Source organism: Miniopterus natalensis, chromosome 3, assembly GCF_054644295.1.
Source record: "Miniopterus natalensis isolate mMinNat1 chromosome 3, mMinNat1.hap1, whole genome shotgun sequence".
NCBI classification, from domain to species: domain Eukaryota; kingdom Metazoa; phylum Chordata; class Mammalia; order Chiroptera; family Miniopteridae; genus Miniopterus; species Miniopterus natalensis.
The window spans coordinates 7829524-7847710 of NC_142083.1; the positions used below are offsets into that span (position 1 = coordinate 7829524).

Sequence of the window (18187 nt, forward strand, 5' to 3'; positions counted from 1 at the left end):
ACCCTGTGCAGAGCGACTTCCCCATTCGTCTCATTAACATGCAGCTGCTGTGTCCTCCCAGATGCCACTCGTGTGGATTTCGTCTGACCGCAACTTGTGCTTTGTGGTGTTTGCGGCCTTGGAAAGAGGAGATAAAACTTTCCTTGAATTCGGTGATTTTTTTCTTTTAATGTGGTGAACTGTGTTTGGGCTGCTTTCCTGAACTGAAGTGGCAGGTTTAATTTGCGCTGGCAGACGCAGTGAGTCACAGGACAGTGGCACACGGAGTCACACGGGTCTAGCGGAGGCCCCTGATGCGGCCGTGGGGTGGGAGCGCACCCCAACTGGCTCCCCCGCAGGCCCCCTCCATGCTGCTGCTGCTTGGCTCTGCCTCCTCCTGCCATTGACAGAACCAGGGAGCAAGTGGCTGGACAGGCCAAGGGCAGAACCCAGCCAGGGGAGACTGTGCAGTGCAGCTGCCAGCAGGGATCTGAGTGGCCGGCCGCGTGCAGGATGGGGTCTGGGCCCCTGGTCCAGCTGCAAGCATCTAGATAAAGAAGCTGGCCCTTCTTGGCATGAGTGAGGCCCCGTCAGGTCACATTACAGGGAGCTGCCCCATGAAAGGGAGGGAGGTTAGGGTCCAGGCAAAAGTGGCCTCTCTCAGCTGGCTCTCTCCCCCTTACCCCGAGGGAACTTATGTCTCTCCCGGCTTCGGGCCTGACAGGTTCAGATGAGGGCTTCTTGTGCATCATCTGTCCTGGGACCTGTGGCCACTGATGGCCCAGGGAGGCTGCATGTGGCCACCATCCCTGTCTGGGCACAGGACAGAGGGCGCCCTGACTCTGCCCCCTGGGGCAGCCCAGCGAACCTCTCTGTGCCTTGGTTTTCTCCTCTCTGGGGGGTAGGGAGGGAGGGGCGTTATGTGGACAATACCACAGAGAATGCAAAATTCGACTCTCCAAGATCTCGAGCCCTAGTAGGTTGTAGAAGTAGGTTTTTTACTGTGAAAATGGAGCTGGTACAAGAATCAAAGGTGAAAACAGATGTGAACGGCCACCGGATAGAAAAATAAAGAATGGAATCAACTTGGTCCACAGCTGTCACTATTTTCTCCAACATAGTAATGGAAAGAACTGCCTTTTAGAAGAAGAATGGGCTCCCTTGGTCTGTGGTTAATCTCACCTTTGCTAATAGCGTTAAATGCTACTTTTCTACAAATTCCTTCTGCGCTTCTCTCAAATTTGTTTTTCTTAAACAATTCTTTGCCTCAGTATGACCTGTGCTCAATGTTTTACCAGGTCCAAGTCAACAAACAGTGTATTCATCAAAAATACGAAAAATTATGAAGATACAAAAACTGTTAACGTGAGGGAAAATGTGTGGGTGTCGGGAGGTGAACAGCCGTCCACAGACGCTGCTCGTGTTTAAGATCAGGATGCTACACTACGCTCACTGTGGGGGCCGCCCTTGGAGGGATGGGGTTACACACCTGCCATCAACCCTAAATCCACACGGTCAGAATCGCATTTGACGTAGGCCACTCACTTAACCTCCAATGCAAGAGGGAAGGTGGCAGGTAACTGGAGGCTCTGAAATGAGTGGCTTTCATGCTTCACTGAAGGAGCTAACCATCTGGACCGCTGGCCCCCGGGAGGCAGCCTCCAGGGCCAAGAGAAGAGTGGCCCTCCCCTGAGCACACAGAAGTCCCCAGGATGACACATCCCTGTCTCTCTTCCCTCCAGGCAGCTCCTCCCTTCCCCTTCAATGAGAAAACATCCCACTGTCCCTCAACATCCCGTGACAATGAATGAACAGGACCCGTGTATAGATTATTAAGGCTCCCAGACCATAAATGATCATTGAAAGAAGCCACCAAAGTGTCCAGTGCACTGGGTGAAAAAGCACCAGGCAAAACAGATACAACCATGACTGGAGCCAAGACAACGGAAAACCCATTCGTTATAGAAAAAGCCGCCTGTGACGCAACAAAGGCCACCGTAAGTGACTCCCCAGCAGGGTCCATGAAGGAGCTTTGCCGGCCAGGCCATGGACACACGAGAGCCCATTCTTCCTGCTCTCAGCCCAGAGCAGGCAAAGACACTGGCGAGAAGCCACACTGGCGAGAAAAACATTGCCAAACTACTGCGTCTTGTTAAGAGAATCTCTGGCGGACCAGGAGGAAAAAAGACGCGGAGGAAGATGGTGGATCTTCGTGGATCTGGGGAACCAGTGCTCACAAGGACAGAGCCGTAAACGGCCTTCTCAGGGGCCGAGCAGAAACGGTCTAGTAACGCGTCCCATCCAACCTGCCAGACCAGGCTTGTCCTGTTCCTCTGCCCAGACCCTTGTCACTAAAAACACAAAAATGCAACTGTTTAGGGAAACCGTTTAGAGCTGCTAAAATGTTTCCACACTGGGATTTTCTGTATGTTATAAAGGACAAATCATCGCACCAGAAAAGGACTTTTAAAATAAAAAGTAAACAACAACAACTTACCACCCAGATGACATTGGATGTTTTAATTCTGCTGATTTCGATCTGAAAAACCATCTTTAATTCCTGCTGGGTAAGGTTGCGGACACTCCACTGTAAATGCAGACACTGCTGTGCGGAATTGATGGAAACCTTCAATGATTCAGGGGTCAGTGACGAAGGTTCAGGGGTCACTGACGAAGGTTCAGGGGTCAATGATAAAGGTTCAGGGGTCACTGACGAAGGTTCGGACAAGACTGAAATACCAAAACAAGACACGAAATAACACTTAATAGGATGACACAGCCACAGATAATTACCGTTCCGTATCATCGCTGTTTAACTTGGAAAAATATAGCTCACAAGTGCATCCTAGAGTCAGACACCTGAATTCAGAAATTGCTTGACAGACATGAAATTAAACCCAGATGAATGAAATGACTTGCTCAACGATACACAGCAAGTTCACATACTGACAGTGAAACAAACAATACAAAGAGCAAACAATAATTAAATGATGCCAATTTATTTAACAATTAAACAGTAAAGGACACTTTACTGGATAATATAACTGGTTTAGAAATTCACAGCAAGGCTGAATAAAGAAACAGGACTTTTCGCTATAAATCTCGTATTTCTGGAAGTCAAAAATGAAAGTTTGTTTTGAAACAATATTTTATTGTTTATTAGCCATAAAGTGGGAGCACATCCCATCTCAATGCACAGAACTGAAACACCTCCAATAAGAATTCACTGAATTTTTTGGATGAGATCAGCACCAGCAACATGCTAGACATTTGGTGTGAAATAAAATAATCGTGACAAGGTTCCTAGCTCAAGGAAGGAACCTACTGGAGACACAACTGACTCATGAAATGAGAGAGTGCAAGTGTAGAGTGGTTAGCGATGTGACAGAGTCTGTGGAAGCGGAGATTCGACCACGGAACAGACTGCAGGGGTCAGTGGGCATGGGAAACAGCCCAGGCTGAGGATGGGCCCCGTGGCCTGAGTGCCGTCCCTGCTAACGCTTAGGGAAGAAACAAAGCACCGTCCGCACTGAGCGGGAGAGACGCACAGGCTGGGAAGGAGCTGTACCGCTGACTCGGCGCGTTTCCCCGGCGGCTGCGAGGGGGTCTGAGTGAGCTGGGAATGGTGCAAAGGTACTGAAAAGACTAAGCGTATGGCAGCCACCTGGTATCATCTTCTAAGCGTTCATTTTTCTAACTAAAATCAGACTTGGAAAGATGAAGGAGAAGGTCCCTTGTGGACTGGGGGGGAAATGCTTTTAATCACTGTGGAGCCAATGGCACCAGAGAGAGCACGCAAAATCACCCCATCTTTCCGAGCCCTCATTTCATGTTGCCTGCTTGTTGTTGTTGGTCTCACTTTAGATTCAAATTTCCTGAAGGACAGAGGTTGATGTTTATGCATCTTTGAATGAACTCTTGTCCCCAGCGCTTGGCACAAGGTCTTACCTATAGCACATGCTGATCTCAACTTACAGAGATCCAGGATTTCTACGAGGTCTCAAGTGCCTGACAGGCGTCTCCTCACTGACCCCTCGATGTGCCCTTCCCCCGTGGCGGCTTTGCTAAGCCCGACTGAGCACCCATCACAGACTGCTGTCTCCCCACACCCTGTGAGCTAAACAAGGGTGAGACTCGGACTTACTCAGCTCGGTGAAACCAAGACCAGTAACGCACCTGTCCCGGCGCAGACACGCAGTGACTGGTTGCTGAATGAGTGAGTTAACTACCGGCATCAACTTTATTTCTGGAAACTCTAGAAAGCTACTGTATGATGCTTTGGACGAAAGGGGAAGTCCGTCGACTGACATGCTATCAGCAAGTGCGGAGTGACTCCAATACTGGAGAGACCAGCCAAAATAATTTGCTCAAAAGCAATCTAGGACTTCCTTGGGAAACAGTGGGAAAGGCCAAGGTGAAGCCAGAGCGCTAAAGGGAACTTAGAGATTATTAAATCCAATCCCATTATTTTTCAGATGAGTTTCAAAAAAAGGAAGTGACTTTCCCAAAACCACAAAACTCGATCAGAACCCAGGGTCTTGGCGCTTGGCCCAGTTCTTTCCATAACACTGCACTGGAGTGTTGCCAGAAGGGCAGGCCTGGGAATCAGACTGACCTGGGGTCAATCACAGCCCCTCCTTGCACCTTCCTGCCCAGTTTCTCTGTCTGGCCCCAATGCCGCTTAAGGAAATAAACCACGGTTCATTCATTCGTAGGAACAGGACACAAGGCAGCCATCTAATGTTATTTCTAGAAGAATATTTAACATCAAAGTTAAAAACTCTCATTGTATGTTGTATTAATTGTCTCAATAAGTATATATTAAAGTATGTATACTGAATTAAAGTATACAGGGGTGGGCAAAAGTAGGTTTACAGTTGTGAGTACACGAAAGTTTATCCTTATATTATTATTTATTGTTGTTATATATTTTTCCATATGAACTGTAAGCCTTCCTTTGCCTATCCTGTATATAGTATGTTTTCTCAGTATATATACTTATGCTATGTGTAATATATACTTTATACTATATGTGCTTCAATAAGTATATATTTATCATAACTATATACTCTCTAATAAGTATATAAATACACACACACATATACACTAAAATATAACTACTCCCAGTACATCTAATATAATTTCACTTCTATAAAAAAGTCGACACCATACATCTCTATTGCTGTCTATATGTACATACACACGAGAGACTGGAAGGAAGTACATCCAGAGGCTACGGTCTCGGTCTCCGGCTGATGGAGACGTGCGCCCCAGCTAACCGCGTGCGCCCAGGCCCTGCCTCCCTGGTCGGAGAGGCTGGCTTATAGGAAATGGTGTCGCCCACCTGAGCCTCAGGCGTCCCAGGGGGACACTGAGGGAGGATCGCTGGTTTCAGTGGGAAGGTTTAGTAGGTACTTGGTCAGATGCAGCCGACAATGAGGCAAGATCCAAGCGGCGCAGGCGAGCGCAACAGTGGCCTCCCCGGCAGCGAAGGCGTCTGGTCTGGAGGAGGCATGGGGGGGCCTGCTCCCAGGGCGCACGTCTGGTGGCTGGGGAGGAGGCACAGGGCCAACAGCCCGCGGGTGGGATGGTGAGACTTCACGGGCGCTGAGCCTCGCCGAAAGCCTGGTTGACCGCCTGGGATGTTCTGAGCGCCTGGCGGCCACCGGCCCCCTGTGTCAGGCTGAGACGTTCGTACGCACGCTGCAGAGAAATCCTCGCTCCCACCCTTCAGCTCCGGTTACGGAGACACTAACGGAACGGCCAAACTATGATTTTTAACAAGCCACAAAAGTAGCATTTTCCCACGTGCCCGGAACCTGACAAAAATAAACCCAGACCTAAAGAATATCAGACAGAAAACTGAGCTATTCTCAGAACAAAAATCTCCTTTAAAAATTTCGAAATATATTTCCATGGAGCTTTAAGGGAAAATTGAAAAATTCTATGGATATTTCTTGCCAACGTCATTTTCATGTCTCCACGGACAGGAATTGGTAGAATTGCAGAAGGCCTGCTGCGCCTGTCCTCTCTCTTCAAAGGGGCACAGAGAAAAGTAAACACAAACACAGACAAATGTAAAGCTTTGTAAAATACAGGAGAAAGCAATGCAGACCTTATAAACCAACGGAAACTCGCTCAGGTCTAAGAATCTACCTTCAGACTGGTTCGAAGGGTAATCAAAGTACCCGTAAACATTTTAGAAGTATTGAATTCTTATTGACCTTATTTCTAAAGTTAATTATTTCAAAATACCCTAACTGGGGTAGTAGCTAAGTGAAAAATACTTTTTTTTAAATGCACAATCAGCATTTCAGCGCTTAGCAGGACGATCTTGCAGCTGACAGCTCTCGTGGACACCGCTGAGGGACAGCACTGCCGTTCTACCTCAGCGGCCAGCCCCGGGCTGGTTCACCCCTTCTCTCCCCAACAAGGCGCAGAAGGGTCTCTTCTGGTGATGGCCATGATCAGTGCCTCAACCATGAGGTTCTGCAGGGTTAGGTCCACTCACAAATGCCCCCATGACCAGGCGGTCAGGGTCAGAGGCGGCTTATTAAGACACGCCATCAGCATCAGGAAGGTCATGACTGAGGTAACCGCTGCTACTCACCAATTCCACACAATTTCCAAAGAAAAAAGAATTGTGCAACTTTTCTCCAAAGCAACCAATTACCTCACATTTTCTCCATGTGATTTTTTTCATTACTGTTTTCTCCACTTCTTACCTCCGCTCTGGTAAGTTCTCAAGGGCAGCAACACCAAGAGGAATGTTGCCTGAAAGACTGCCAAGGGAGCCATAGGTTCTGGTTTCCTGAAAAAAATAAACCACAAAGAAGGGAGATTGTATTTCATTTTAGCTTGGAGTGGGTTTCTTTGAGCCAACCGTGGTAGATAAAGGTGATAAAGACGCCGATTCTTCTCTCCCCCATGTATCCACGCCCCCAGGTGAGCCTAGAGTCCTGACCCAATAAGAAGAGCACGTGTCCCCAGTCCTTGTGGCTTGCTTTGGCCATAATGAGGCCAGAGTGATGGTGTGCTGTTGGAGCCTAGGCCTAAGGAGACGTGTGTATTTCTGCTTGCTCTTTTCTGTTTCCACCTTTGGCATGAAAAGAACATATCAGGCCCAGCCAGCATGGCTCAGTGGTTGAGCATCGACCTAGGATTCAGGAGGTCGCGGTTCGATTCCCGGTCAGGGCACATTCCCGGGTTGCAGGCTCGATCCCCAGTGGGGGGAGTGCAGGGGGGCAGCCGATTGATGACTCATCATTGATGTTTCTCTCTCTCCCTCTCTCTCTCCCTTCCTCTCTCTCAATAAAGATATATTTTAAAACAAGAAAAGAACATTTCAGGGCTACCCCACTGGACCCAGGAGAGTGAGCTATGAGGAAGGCAGAGCCGAGGCACCCCGAGGGCCAGGCAGCTTAGCAGGAGGGCCCCCCCGGCCCCAGCTGGGACGCAGACCCCTCACTGCCGCCACTCCGGCTCTGAGCTGAGAGACAACTCACCCACCAGTTTCTTCAAACTGACCAGAGGTTTGAAAGGCAGAGCAGGGAATCCACAGTTAAATAAAAAACCCAACTGACGAGAAAGAGTACAAAATCTAGTCTCAAAAGGGCTAGTCTGAACTAATTCCTTGTTAGGGACTCACCTTCCCGCTCCTTTCCTCCCTCATTAAAATCACACCTCGGAAAAGTGGCCCATTCGACCCTCAGAGGGCGTTTCATTGTTCGAAATAATTTCCGGTTTTAAACCACAGGCCACAGAGCGTCACTCATTCATCAGGTCCTCTGACCATGGAACAGACTAAGGGCCCCAGAATGAGCCCGGATGACCTCGAGAAGGCCAGTACGTTCTTAATTCAACAATAAATGCGTTAGTCAGGGGAAGCACTGAGTTTCACTTTTCTACTTCAAATCTGACTCATCACAGAGAGAAGCAAAGGAATAGTCCAAGGTCAAAATTTGCTTCTGTCTGGCCACCAGGCTCTCAGCAAACCAGAAAGTCAGTGAGCCAGACCATCCACTCCCACCGCCCACTCTCTCTAGTCTTTATAGTATTCACAGGTAAATGGGAACACAGTGAGGACAGGAAGGGGGCAAACCAAACCATCCAATGACTCTGCGGCGGTCTCACCTGCTGCAGGTGAGCAGAGCCCAATTGCAACGGAAGCAAAAGTCTGCAAACAGCAACTTTTGTTCACGTTCTTCTGAGCACTGCTCTCTGCTGCTTGTATCTGGCCCACAGGTCATTCATTCCTCTCTAAAATCTGTACTTACAACTTCATACTGGCTCTCAGTACAAGTGGATATAAGGCCGGGTAGGGGGACTCGTTTCAGAGAAAATAGTTTATGCTGAGCACCAAAGGGCCGGCCAGGGGAAAGTGCCGAGGCGGAGTGTCGGACGGGCACCGTGCCGCGTGAATACCTTCCAGTCCCGCCTGAGCCCACTGACACCACCTGGGCGCTGCAGGCGCCGCCGCCTAAGGAAATCTCGAGCCGAAAATTTAAAAGCAGAGAATTGAGGCGGTGGGCATGTAGCCTTATGTTGTCTTTCCTAAAGGCCTGTCTAAAATGTTTCTAAAAATGTGGAGTTCTAGCAAATCAAATATTTTACGTGTTGCAAAAAATAAGTTGTAGGGGTAGAGAAACATAAAACTAAAAGTTAGAAGCCACCTACCCATCCAGGGTAACCAGAAATGAAAGAAAAGCTGTCATATGACACAATTGAAATACGTAACTATTGACACAGGACACATTTCCGAGGTCTGGGTGTGGCAGGAAAGCCTCTGGTGATCACCGGGGCAGCGCTGTCTGGACGTTCCGCCCCATCCCCAGCTCGCACGCATTGGGACTTAGCTCCAGCAGCTGTTCAGATTTGCTGTTTTTATTCTCATAGGTCTGACGTGCAGTTCTGCACATGCTGGGCAGGTGGCAACCATGACGAGGTGGTCACTGCACATAAGCAGAGTGGTGGTTCTCCCCCTGGTCTGACTGGACATCCAGCCACCACCTCAGAATCACTTGCAGAGGGGCCACGAGTCCCTGCTGTTGTCTGAAAACCTTCTGGTAAAATCGCTAAAGTTCACTAAAACTTGCAGAATGAGCCTCAGCAGCTGGAACACCCCAGACACGCGTGGAGCCCCCTTTGGGAAATGCCACGTGAACAGTTACCCCGATAGCACAGGGGCTCACACTGTGGGAAAAACAGACACGACAGGTTCAGAGGCAGCTGCTTGCAAGTCCCAGGCGACTGCACGACGCACGTGGCCCCTCCACACCTCTACATAACCTTCCTTGAGTTATCAATTCCGAGTGCCAGCTGCTTCCCGATGGGACCCTGACTGACACCGTGAAAACCTGGGGGCGAGGGAGCCGCCTGTGCAAAGATCCTGGGGCAGGCGAGCACTTGGCAGAGTTGAGGAAGGAGCCAGGCGCTGGGGTGAGGGACAGGAGGTGCAAGCTGGGGCAGGCAGAGAGGGGAGAGCAAACGGGAGAAACATCTGAAACTGTGGCTTCTGCTCTGGGGAAGACGCAGCCACAGGGCACTTCAAGAAGAGGAACAACCTGGTCTAACTCAGGGAACAGGGAGGCCGGGGAAGAGAGGAGACTGCAGGGGTGAGAGCGGGGCAGGGAGGGCAGTTAGGAGGTTCCAGCGACAGTCCCAGGAAAATGGCCATGGCTGAGACCAGGGTGAGGACAGCAGGGGCGGAATCCCACAGGGACGGGGACGGAAAGACAGAGCCGGCAGGGCGTGGTGGTGCCAGAGCATGGCGTCGGGTGGCTCGGGGAATCTGGGCCGAGCCCCTGGGGGAGTGGAATTAGCATTCAGGGAGAAGCAGATCAGACTTAGTGGGCTGTATCGGGGCGCAATTCGTGACATGTTAAAAGTGAGATGGAGAACAGACTTCAAGGAGCTAGCTGGATACACAGTAAGGAGTTCCTGGGATGGGTCCTGGCCCGGGCATAAATTCAGGTGCCAAGACAGGGAGTGCAGACAGAAAGACAGGCCCCGGCACGGAGCTCTGGGGCCCCGCACACCCTGTTCTCCGCTCTCTCATGCAGATCTAAACAAAAGCCCAGATTAGGCCCGGCCTTAGCACGGACTCAAGGGCGAGGGCTGTGTGGGCATGGGCTGGGAGCGCCTCCAGCATCAGCTGCTCCTGCTCCCCCCCAGCGGGGGTGGCTTTCCCCGGAAGCTCTGCTCCTGACCGGGACAGGCCACCGAGCTCTCTCATTCCCTCGACAGCCTCCCCTTCCCACAGCCATCCGCGAGGAGGCTGCCACTTCTGACTTTCAGTAGGAAAAGTCAGGAAACGCCAAGTGGCAGAATTCAGAAAGGAGAAATCCTTCCCTGCCTCACCCGCGCTCCGTGGCCCTTCCCCAGATCTACCCTGTGTTTCTCTCTGACTTTCAGATCCCCATCACTCCCAGCCAGACTAAGGGCTGCTTGGGGTCAGAGCTGGATTTTACTCCGACTGTCTGTCATAGTTCCAGTAAACATCTGGTAAGTGAATAATAACCTGTACCAATTGTCCCACAGTCTCTCTTTGCTTTCGGTTTTAATTACAATAGGTTTCTATTTCATCTGTGGCCGACTATGGTCTAATTTATAGTCTCTCATCGACATTCCTTCTCTGGGGGGAAATAGGGAGGAGAGAAAGGAAAAGCTATCCGCTCACCTTATAGAACTTCTCATTCAAACCGCGTCTCTCTGCACAACCAAGATGCCTTTGCCCGTCAGTACAAACACGACATCACAGTAGAGCACGACTGTTGATAAGGCCACGTCGGCCCTCCCTCACCAGCACTTCTTGTCCTGTCATTACTGAATGTTTACTCCTGGGAAGTTTCCTCCCTGCAAAAATCCCCTCGAGAAGTGGCATGATCAGCCATTTGCTTCCCAAGAACGTGGGTGTGTTGCCAGACTCCTCAAACTGGCTGGGTGCCCGATGGCGTCATACCCAAACGCTGTTTGAAAGACACTGTGCAACCAGCACACCTGCGGGATGTGCGCCTCGTGAGAGAGACCGCAGTGGCGGCCCATCGTGTCGGAGGGTGGCATGAAACCAGGAGAGGCACGAATAAAGACTGCTACACTGATTAAATACTTTAAAAACAGCGCTACAGTGGGACCAACAACAAACAGAGCAACAGTTTCGATGTTTAGGGCAAAGGATTACCATCCCTGCTACATAAGGAGCCCTTAGGAATCAATGAGAAAAAAGACTAGCAACCCTGTAGAAAACCTGGCAAATGGCATGAATATGCAATTCATAAAAAAGAAGGAAACAGTAACCAAAAGTAAAGAAAGAAAAGCTAGACGCTACCACTAATAATTAAATAACTGCAAATTAGAACAGCAGTGGTGTGTGTGTCCGTGTGGCGTCCTATTGGAAAACTTAAAAAGGTCTTAAGATCTAGTATTGGTAAGAGTTTGAAGAAGTAGGCATTGTTACTAGAAAATATAAAATATAAGTGTTCATTTTTACAAAGGAATACTATACAACTGTTAAAAAGAATGAAATAATACATGAACTGACATGGAAGAATGTCCAAAACATACTGAATGGAAGAGCGAGTTTCAGAACAGCGTGCACAGGAAGCCGTCTGGGAGAGGAGAGTGCCTGGAGACCGCGCAGCTGTGCCCAGGGCGTCCTTCAGAACCCAGTGCAGGAGCCCAGCTGGGTCATCTGCACATTCACCCCAAGCCCAGGCCCCCGGCTGCTGCCAGTCAAGCCGCACCTTTTCCGCCCAACATGGGACTCCTCTCACCAGCAAACTTTGATGGTGGATTTCAGAGCTGAGAGTAGAGCTTGGTGTTCTAGTTAGTGGGCTCACTAACCCTCTTTCCTTAAAAAGGAGGGGAAGGGGAGAGGGAGAAAGGGGGGGGTAGGGAGGGTGAAAGGAAACAACTACAACGTAGTTCTTTAGCATATAATATTAAGAGAAAGCAATTTATAATTCCTGTCAATCACACTTACCCTCGTAGGAAATACTATCACTACCAGGATAATTTTAAAATCAGTGAAAGACTATATACTCAGAGGGTGGGTGAAAGACCAGGAGCACCGACACCACCCATGAGCCTGTTAGAAATGCAAGTATTCCGTCAGATCTTAGGGCTATGGAAGAAAGATCTGTATTTAAACAAGCTTCCCCGGTGATGCGCATGCACAGTGAAGTTTGAGAAACAGGACTAGACTCAATGTTTATGACGTATTTTTGTCCCCTGGGATACTATCGCTCTATAATGAAAAATACTTGCTGGTTCCCGCCACGCTAATAATCCCAGCTAGTGCATACTGGATGCTACGTCTCTGCCAGGTGCTTCGCTAAGTGATTCACGTACATTTATTCTCACAACAGCCCCATGGAAGGGATTCTGTTATTATCTCCATACACAGATGAGGGAGTTGAGGTTAAGAAAAGTTAAAAGTAACTTCGACACAGGATGGCATAGTTCATGCAGAACTTAAACCAGGTGAGTCATTCCCCAAGGGGCGGCACCTCCCTCATCACACTGCTTCCTCCACGCTTACAGCTCACACTAGAATGTACATTAAGGCATAAAAGGCCACCAACAATTATAAACCTGAGAAAATCCTAAGAAAGGCTCCAACAGGATTTTAGTAACCTTGACAAGCTGTTTATAAAGTTTACATAAAAGAGAAAATGTACAAGCATCACTTCTAAAATTCTTTTGAGAAAAGTACAAATATATGCTAATAGATATAAAAAACATCCTATAAAGCTACAGCATTTAACACAGGGCGGTCCTGGCATAAAAAGAGACAAAAAAGATCAATTAAACAGAATGAAGTTCTGAAAGAGACCCTTGTATAAGTGGGAATTTATTTTACTATAAAAACAGAATTTCAAGTGAGTGGGGGGAAAAGATGGATGAATTAATAAATTCTATCAGGTTAACTGCCCAGAACTCTAGAAAAACGGTTGATGGTTATTTTTCAACTTATACAAAATTATGATATTTTAAAGAGCTAAATGTAAAAACTAAAATACTGTATTAGGAGACAGGATGATTTTGAAAATAATTTTTAGGTGAAGAAGACCTTCCTAAACTAGACAAAGCACAGAAACCATGAGATTCCAGAGTTGATTACGCAGACATCTAAACTTCTGCGCAGCAAAATAGAATTAAAGTAAAAATATTATGAATAGATGAGCAAAATATGGCATAGACACAGAACGGAATATTCTTCAGCCTGAAAAAGGAAGAAAGTCCTGATACCTGGGACACTTGGCTAAGTAACACAAACCAGTCACAAAAGGACAAATACTGTAGGACTGCACTTAGATGAGGTGCCTCAAAGTAGCCGGCATCGTAGAGGACTGGGGGGAAATGGGGAGTCCCTATTTACTGGGTACCAAGGTTCAGTTTTGCAAGATGAAAAGAATTCTGAAAAGGGACGGTGCTGATGGCTGCACAGCAGCATGAATGCCTCACTGGGTTTCCCTCGTTTACCAGGCTTGAACATTTAAGTCGAAAAAGTAACAGCCGACGCCAGGAAGGATGGGGGACACCGACGCTCACGCACTGTTTGACCTGGTGCCTGCGCTGTGGGCAGTGGTGCAGTTTGCAGGGTTGTATCTATCCAGTTAAAAAACGGACAAACCCTTTGATGCAAGAATCTCTCTCTCAGGATTCTGTGCCACAGAAATACTCGGGCTTACGCACAGAGATGAGTGCACCGCCCCCCCGAAGTCCTGTCGCTAATGCAGAAGCGCTTTCGCTGGCCACGAATGAGGGCAAGGGCCGCTAGAGTGTGTTTCTACCTTGGGGTGCCATGTAGCCATTACCAAAAGGCGTATTACAGACATGGGAGGGTCGCTAAGGCTTGGGAGTGAAAAAGTAAGCTGCACAATCTATAAAAAGACCTCGTTTACATATATTAAAACATATATATGTACATCTTGTGCAAATGCATAGAGAAGAAAACAATCTTGGAATGGTAATTACCGAACACAGCGCTCGCTCTCCGTGTGGGAGTTGGCATGGTGGTACTTGCACAGTACATTCCATATACTTCTCTATTGTTTGAATGAGGATGTATTCGGTTATTATGTGTATTTTTAAGATTTTTTTATTGATTTTTAGAGAGTAAGGGGGCGGGAATCGATGTCCTGACCAGGAATTGAACCGGCAACCTTTCAGTGCACAGGGTGATGCCCAACCAACTGAGCCACACCAGCCAGGCCTGTATTATTTTAAGACCATAAAAACAACAACAAAAAAAACACACACAGAGAACCTGGAGTAAATAAAAACTGAAAACCCGTAGAGCTAAAATGAGAAAGGAAGGCAGGCTGTGGAACCAAGGACACAGCTGTGAGAAAATGAACTCTCACTTTATGTAGCTACAAGGAAGCTTGTTTAAGGGAGGGGCATTTCTCACAAGATCCTATTTCCTTTATTTTCCCCATTTCACATATTTCTTTTTACAATCAAGGAGGACTTCCTCCCCCAGGGAAAGGAGGGCCAGGGCTCACCATTCCTGTAAGGGAGCCAGATGACACTCACTAAGATTCCTTTCTACTCGAGCCAACTGTGCCCCAGCCCAGTTCCCACAAGGAAGGCACACCGCTTCCTCTTGTTAGATACATTTCCACCCAGTCCTTTTCCAAAACCATAATACGTAGTGGTTCCTTTTTTAAGACGAGAGGGTTATAAGGACATCAGAGACTCTGGAACACCTCTGTGCATCCCAGTAGGTGCCCCTGGTCTTTCAGATGAAAGAAAAGGGACCTGGTGTGTTAGTGTTCTTAGACACTTTTACTGGGACAACAGGAGGCAGAACTGAGACCAAGATGTAAGTCACAAGGAGGCCGGTTACTGCTGAGAATTAGCTCTGTCCAGCAATGACATGTTAGGTGGTGAGCTCCCTGCCACTGTGGGCATTCTAACAGGGCTGGATGCCACCAGGGGCGACACCGAACTGAGCGTGCCCTGAAGATTCTGAATTGTAGCTGAGGTTGGAGCTCAGCACTATGAAAGTTCCAGGGATGAGTCTGAGGCACAGCTGAGTTTGGGAGCCCCTGGCTACTCTGACCATTTGAAGCCCTTTGGCCTCAAGGGTCTCTGAGTGAATTTGAAAGCAATCCAAGAAAGAGACAAAGCTGAACAACAACAAAACACCAACCCCGGGGGCCATGCCAAAAAGGGTCCTAAATTTAAGGCACAGATTGGGGTTAATAAGCAAACTCCAAAGTCAAATCTTGACTCTGCTGCCTGCTAACTGTGTGACCTTAGACAAGTTACCTAACTTCTCTGTTTCCTCACTGATGAGAATGATGACAACACTAGTACCTACCTCACTGGTGAAGATTACATGAGTAAGCATACGTAAAACACTTAAAATAGTACTTGGTCCCTAGTAAGTATGGACCACTGTTATTTTGCAGACAGGGACACTGCCAAATAACTCCACCCAACTCCCAAAGTCACTTTTAGGCTTGGGAATAAGACCTCAAGTCCCTTTCCTTCTGGCCCCAATGAAATACACCACATTCACTTCTTTCCCAGCTTCTGTTTGCACTGACCCCCTACCTCTACTTCCCTTGAGCTGGGGAGTAAGTTTGTTCACAAAGTGTCTTCAAACTTGTGGGCTATCAAGCGGCCTTTCTCCGCGGCCCGTGCCTCCCACCGCATGGCAGGCAAGCAGGGTGGGTGGACGGGTGGGTGGACGGGTGGGTGGATGCAGGGCTCTCAGGAAATGAATCTGAGTCAGGAGCAAAGCCCTGGGCTCAGCGATTTCTGCGCCCCCACACTGTGGCCCTGGACAAGCTACTGCGCCCTCCATCCCCAGGGCCGTCTACACAAGGGGGCGACGGGCACTTACAAAGGCCAGGCTCCGGCTGCCCAACCGGCCAACTCCGTGCTGCGTCCACGCGCGGGTCAGGAGACGCGGGTCTGTCCCGACCAGCTGCCCGGCCCGGCTCCAGCGGGGAGCCCCGCCCCCGCCAGGTGTAAACAGGGCCCGAGGGCGGGACCGCGACTCCGACCCCCGGGCCGTCCGCGGGAGCGGAGAGTGGGTGGGGCGCGGTGGGGGCGCCGGGGCGACTGCGGCCCCCCTGGCGGTGCGTCGGCGGAGAGGCGGGAGCGGCTCAGGGGAAGTTTACTCCGCACCGGCGGGACCCTGGAGGAAGCGCCGCGGGCCCGGGCGTACCCGCGGGACCCGAGGCGCGGTGGCGCCGTGGCGCGCGCTCTGGGAAGAAGCGGCCTTGGCGCGCGACGCACCAGGGGGCGGGCCCGCGACGGGCTGGAAGCGGGTCTCCCGCAGGCCGGGCCCGGAGCTGAGCGCACGCGGGGGGCCGTCGGGCGGGAAGGGGCGGCGAGGTGGTGCGAGTCTCCCCCGCGCCGCCGGGTCCGCGCGTCGGGAGAGTAACCGAGGGCGGCGGGCGCGGCGGGGCGGGCGCGGTACTCACCCCGCGGGTGGGCGGCAGAGGGCTCGGCGAGCCGGGCGCGTCCTCGGTGGCGCGGGCGGCGGTGCGGGTGCGGGCGCCGGTGCGGCCGCGGGTGGGGAGGCGGCCGGCGGCCGGGCTATGAATCAGCCGCGGGACGGGCGCCGAGGGGCGGGAGTTACGGGAACGCCGCGGGGGAGGGCCGAGGGCCCAGGACTTTTGCAATTTCCCGTCTTGCGGAGCACTCTTGGAACCCCTGGGACCCGCAGGAATTCGCCTCCTTTGGTCCCGGGGGAAGCCGACGGGACCTTGCGGGAGGAGGGCGGGACCCCGCGGAGGGAGGGGGGACGGAGCGGGAGAGGCCGGGGCGGAAAGGTGGGGACGACCCCCGGGGGGGAGGCGACAGGCGCCGAGGGCCGGGGTGCGCCCGCGGGCCGCCTGCATCCCCACCTGGGCAGAGCCTGTGGCCTTCGCTCGGTGTTCAGAGAAGTAAAGGTTTGAGCTCCTGGCCCTCGATCCGTCCAGGAACGTCGCCAACCATCCTGAAGCCCGCGTTTCGCAGCCCAGCCGGGGCGGGGGTGCTGCCGCATGGCCCAGTTTCCCTCTGAAAAGTGCCGTCGATCTTTGAGACACACGTTTAAAATTCGGGACCTTGCACATCCCTATGCGCCCTCTCTTTACAGTTGGGGTGCACTGTGGAGAGCCACGTGGACTTTGGCGCTGGTATGGAATCCCCGACGCCCCCGCGCTCCCCCGCAGCCCGGGACCCACCCGGAGGACGCGTGGGCGCGCGTGGCCGGGGCTGGCTCGGGGCACTGCTGCTGGTCCCCTAAGCCCGCTCCGCCCCGGGTTTGGGGGCCCTGGATAGGATCTCTAGTGGCAGGCACTGGGGGTGCGTGGCAGGGGTCCGAGAGTGGTCAGAAGGATGGCCAGTGATGACTTCTGAATTGACTGGACGGCTCAGATTGACGTCGGAGTTACTCCAAAGGTTACTTTTCTGCTTGTCCCCGCGCTCTGCTCCCCAGTGTCACCCCAGGGAAACTTTTTCTTTTATGCCTGAATACACTTGACACCTAATGGCGCATAGTAAATATTTGATGATAATGAAGGAAAGGTCCTTTTGTCTAAATAAATGTGCGTCCTTGGCCACACCTCCCATTACTTGGAGAGTTTTAAGGAGTCCATTAGTTTAGGAATCCGCGTGGCTGTGGAAACTGTCAGACCAGGTCCCAGCCTGTTGGAAAGACTTTCTGAGTCTGAATTTCACTGAGTAAGAAAGTGTGGCTTTCTTCTTGAAAGCAATGGGTCAGAGGGGCGTCTTAGAGGCGATGAGATGCCGGGTGGAAAATACTGGGTGCAAACAATTTCTACAAAGTGAGCTTTGACTTACTTCGGGCTCCTCTTACAGCAGGAGGAAACTTATAGTGCAAAAAAAAAACAAACACAAACACTTTGGGGTTGTTGGTTGGAAACCTCCGGAGTTCCCCCAGTGAGATTAGAAACTGGCCTCCAGCAGGGAGGTGACCACTCCCGATTGGTAAGTGGCAGATTTGAAAAGCAAAGGAACTTAACAGAAGAGAGTGCTCTGGGCGGCCAGAGGCCTGCACATTTCCACACCCTTCCGCCAGAGTCTAATGAGTTTATGTGGAGGCCTCAATCGGGTTCAGTAAAATATACGGTCCAGATGGTCTCAGTAACATTCTTTCAAGGCAGCGTCCTTTGAAGGCTTCTGGTAAGCAAACAGTGGGACATAAAATCCAAGGTCAGGGGAGGGGAGGGGAGCCTCTGAT

At 50.6% G+C, this 18187-nt stretch overlaps 1 protein-coding gene and 1 long non-coding RNA gene across 2 annotated transcripts in view; one reads left to right on the forward strand and one right to left on the reverse strand.

Moving 5' to 3' along the window:
* Positions 1-15864, reverse strand: part of OSMR (oncostatin M receptor) — a 39138-nt gene extending 23274 nt beyond the window's left edge. The window contains exons 1-3 of the mRNA XM_016223928.2: positions 15836-15864; positions 6705-6790; positions 2477-2709 (exon numbers count right to left, since the gene is read on the reverse strand). Of these exons, the coding sequence (XP_016079414.2) occupies positions 2477-2709; positions 6705-6777 (306 nt within the window). The 5' untranslated portion in view covers positions 6778-6790; positions 15836-15864. The remainder of the gene's footprint in view (positions 1-2476; positions 2710-6704; positions 6791-15835) is intronic.
* LOC107545744 (uncharacterized) overlaps positions 10366-18187 on the forward strand; it is a 35144-nt gene continuing 27322 nt past the window's right edge. The window contains exon 1 of the long non-coding RNA XR_015714244.1: positions 10366-10482. This is a non-coding gene — a long non-coding RNA (uncharacterized LOC107545744). The remainder of the gene's footprint in view (positions 10483-18187) is intronic.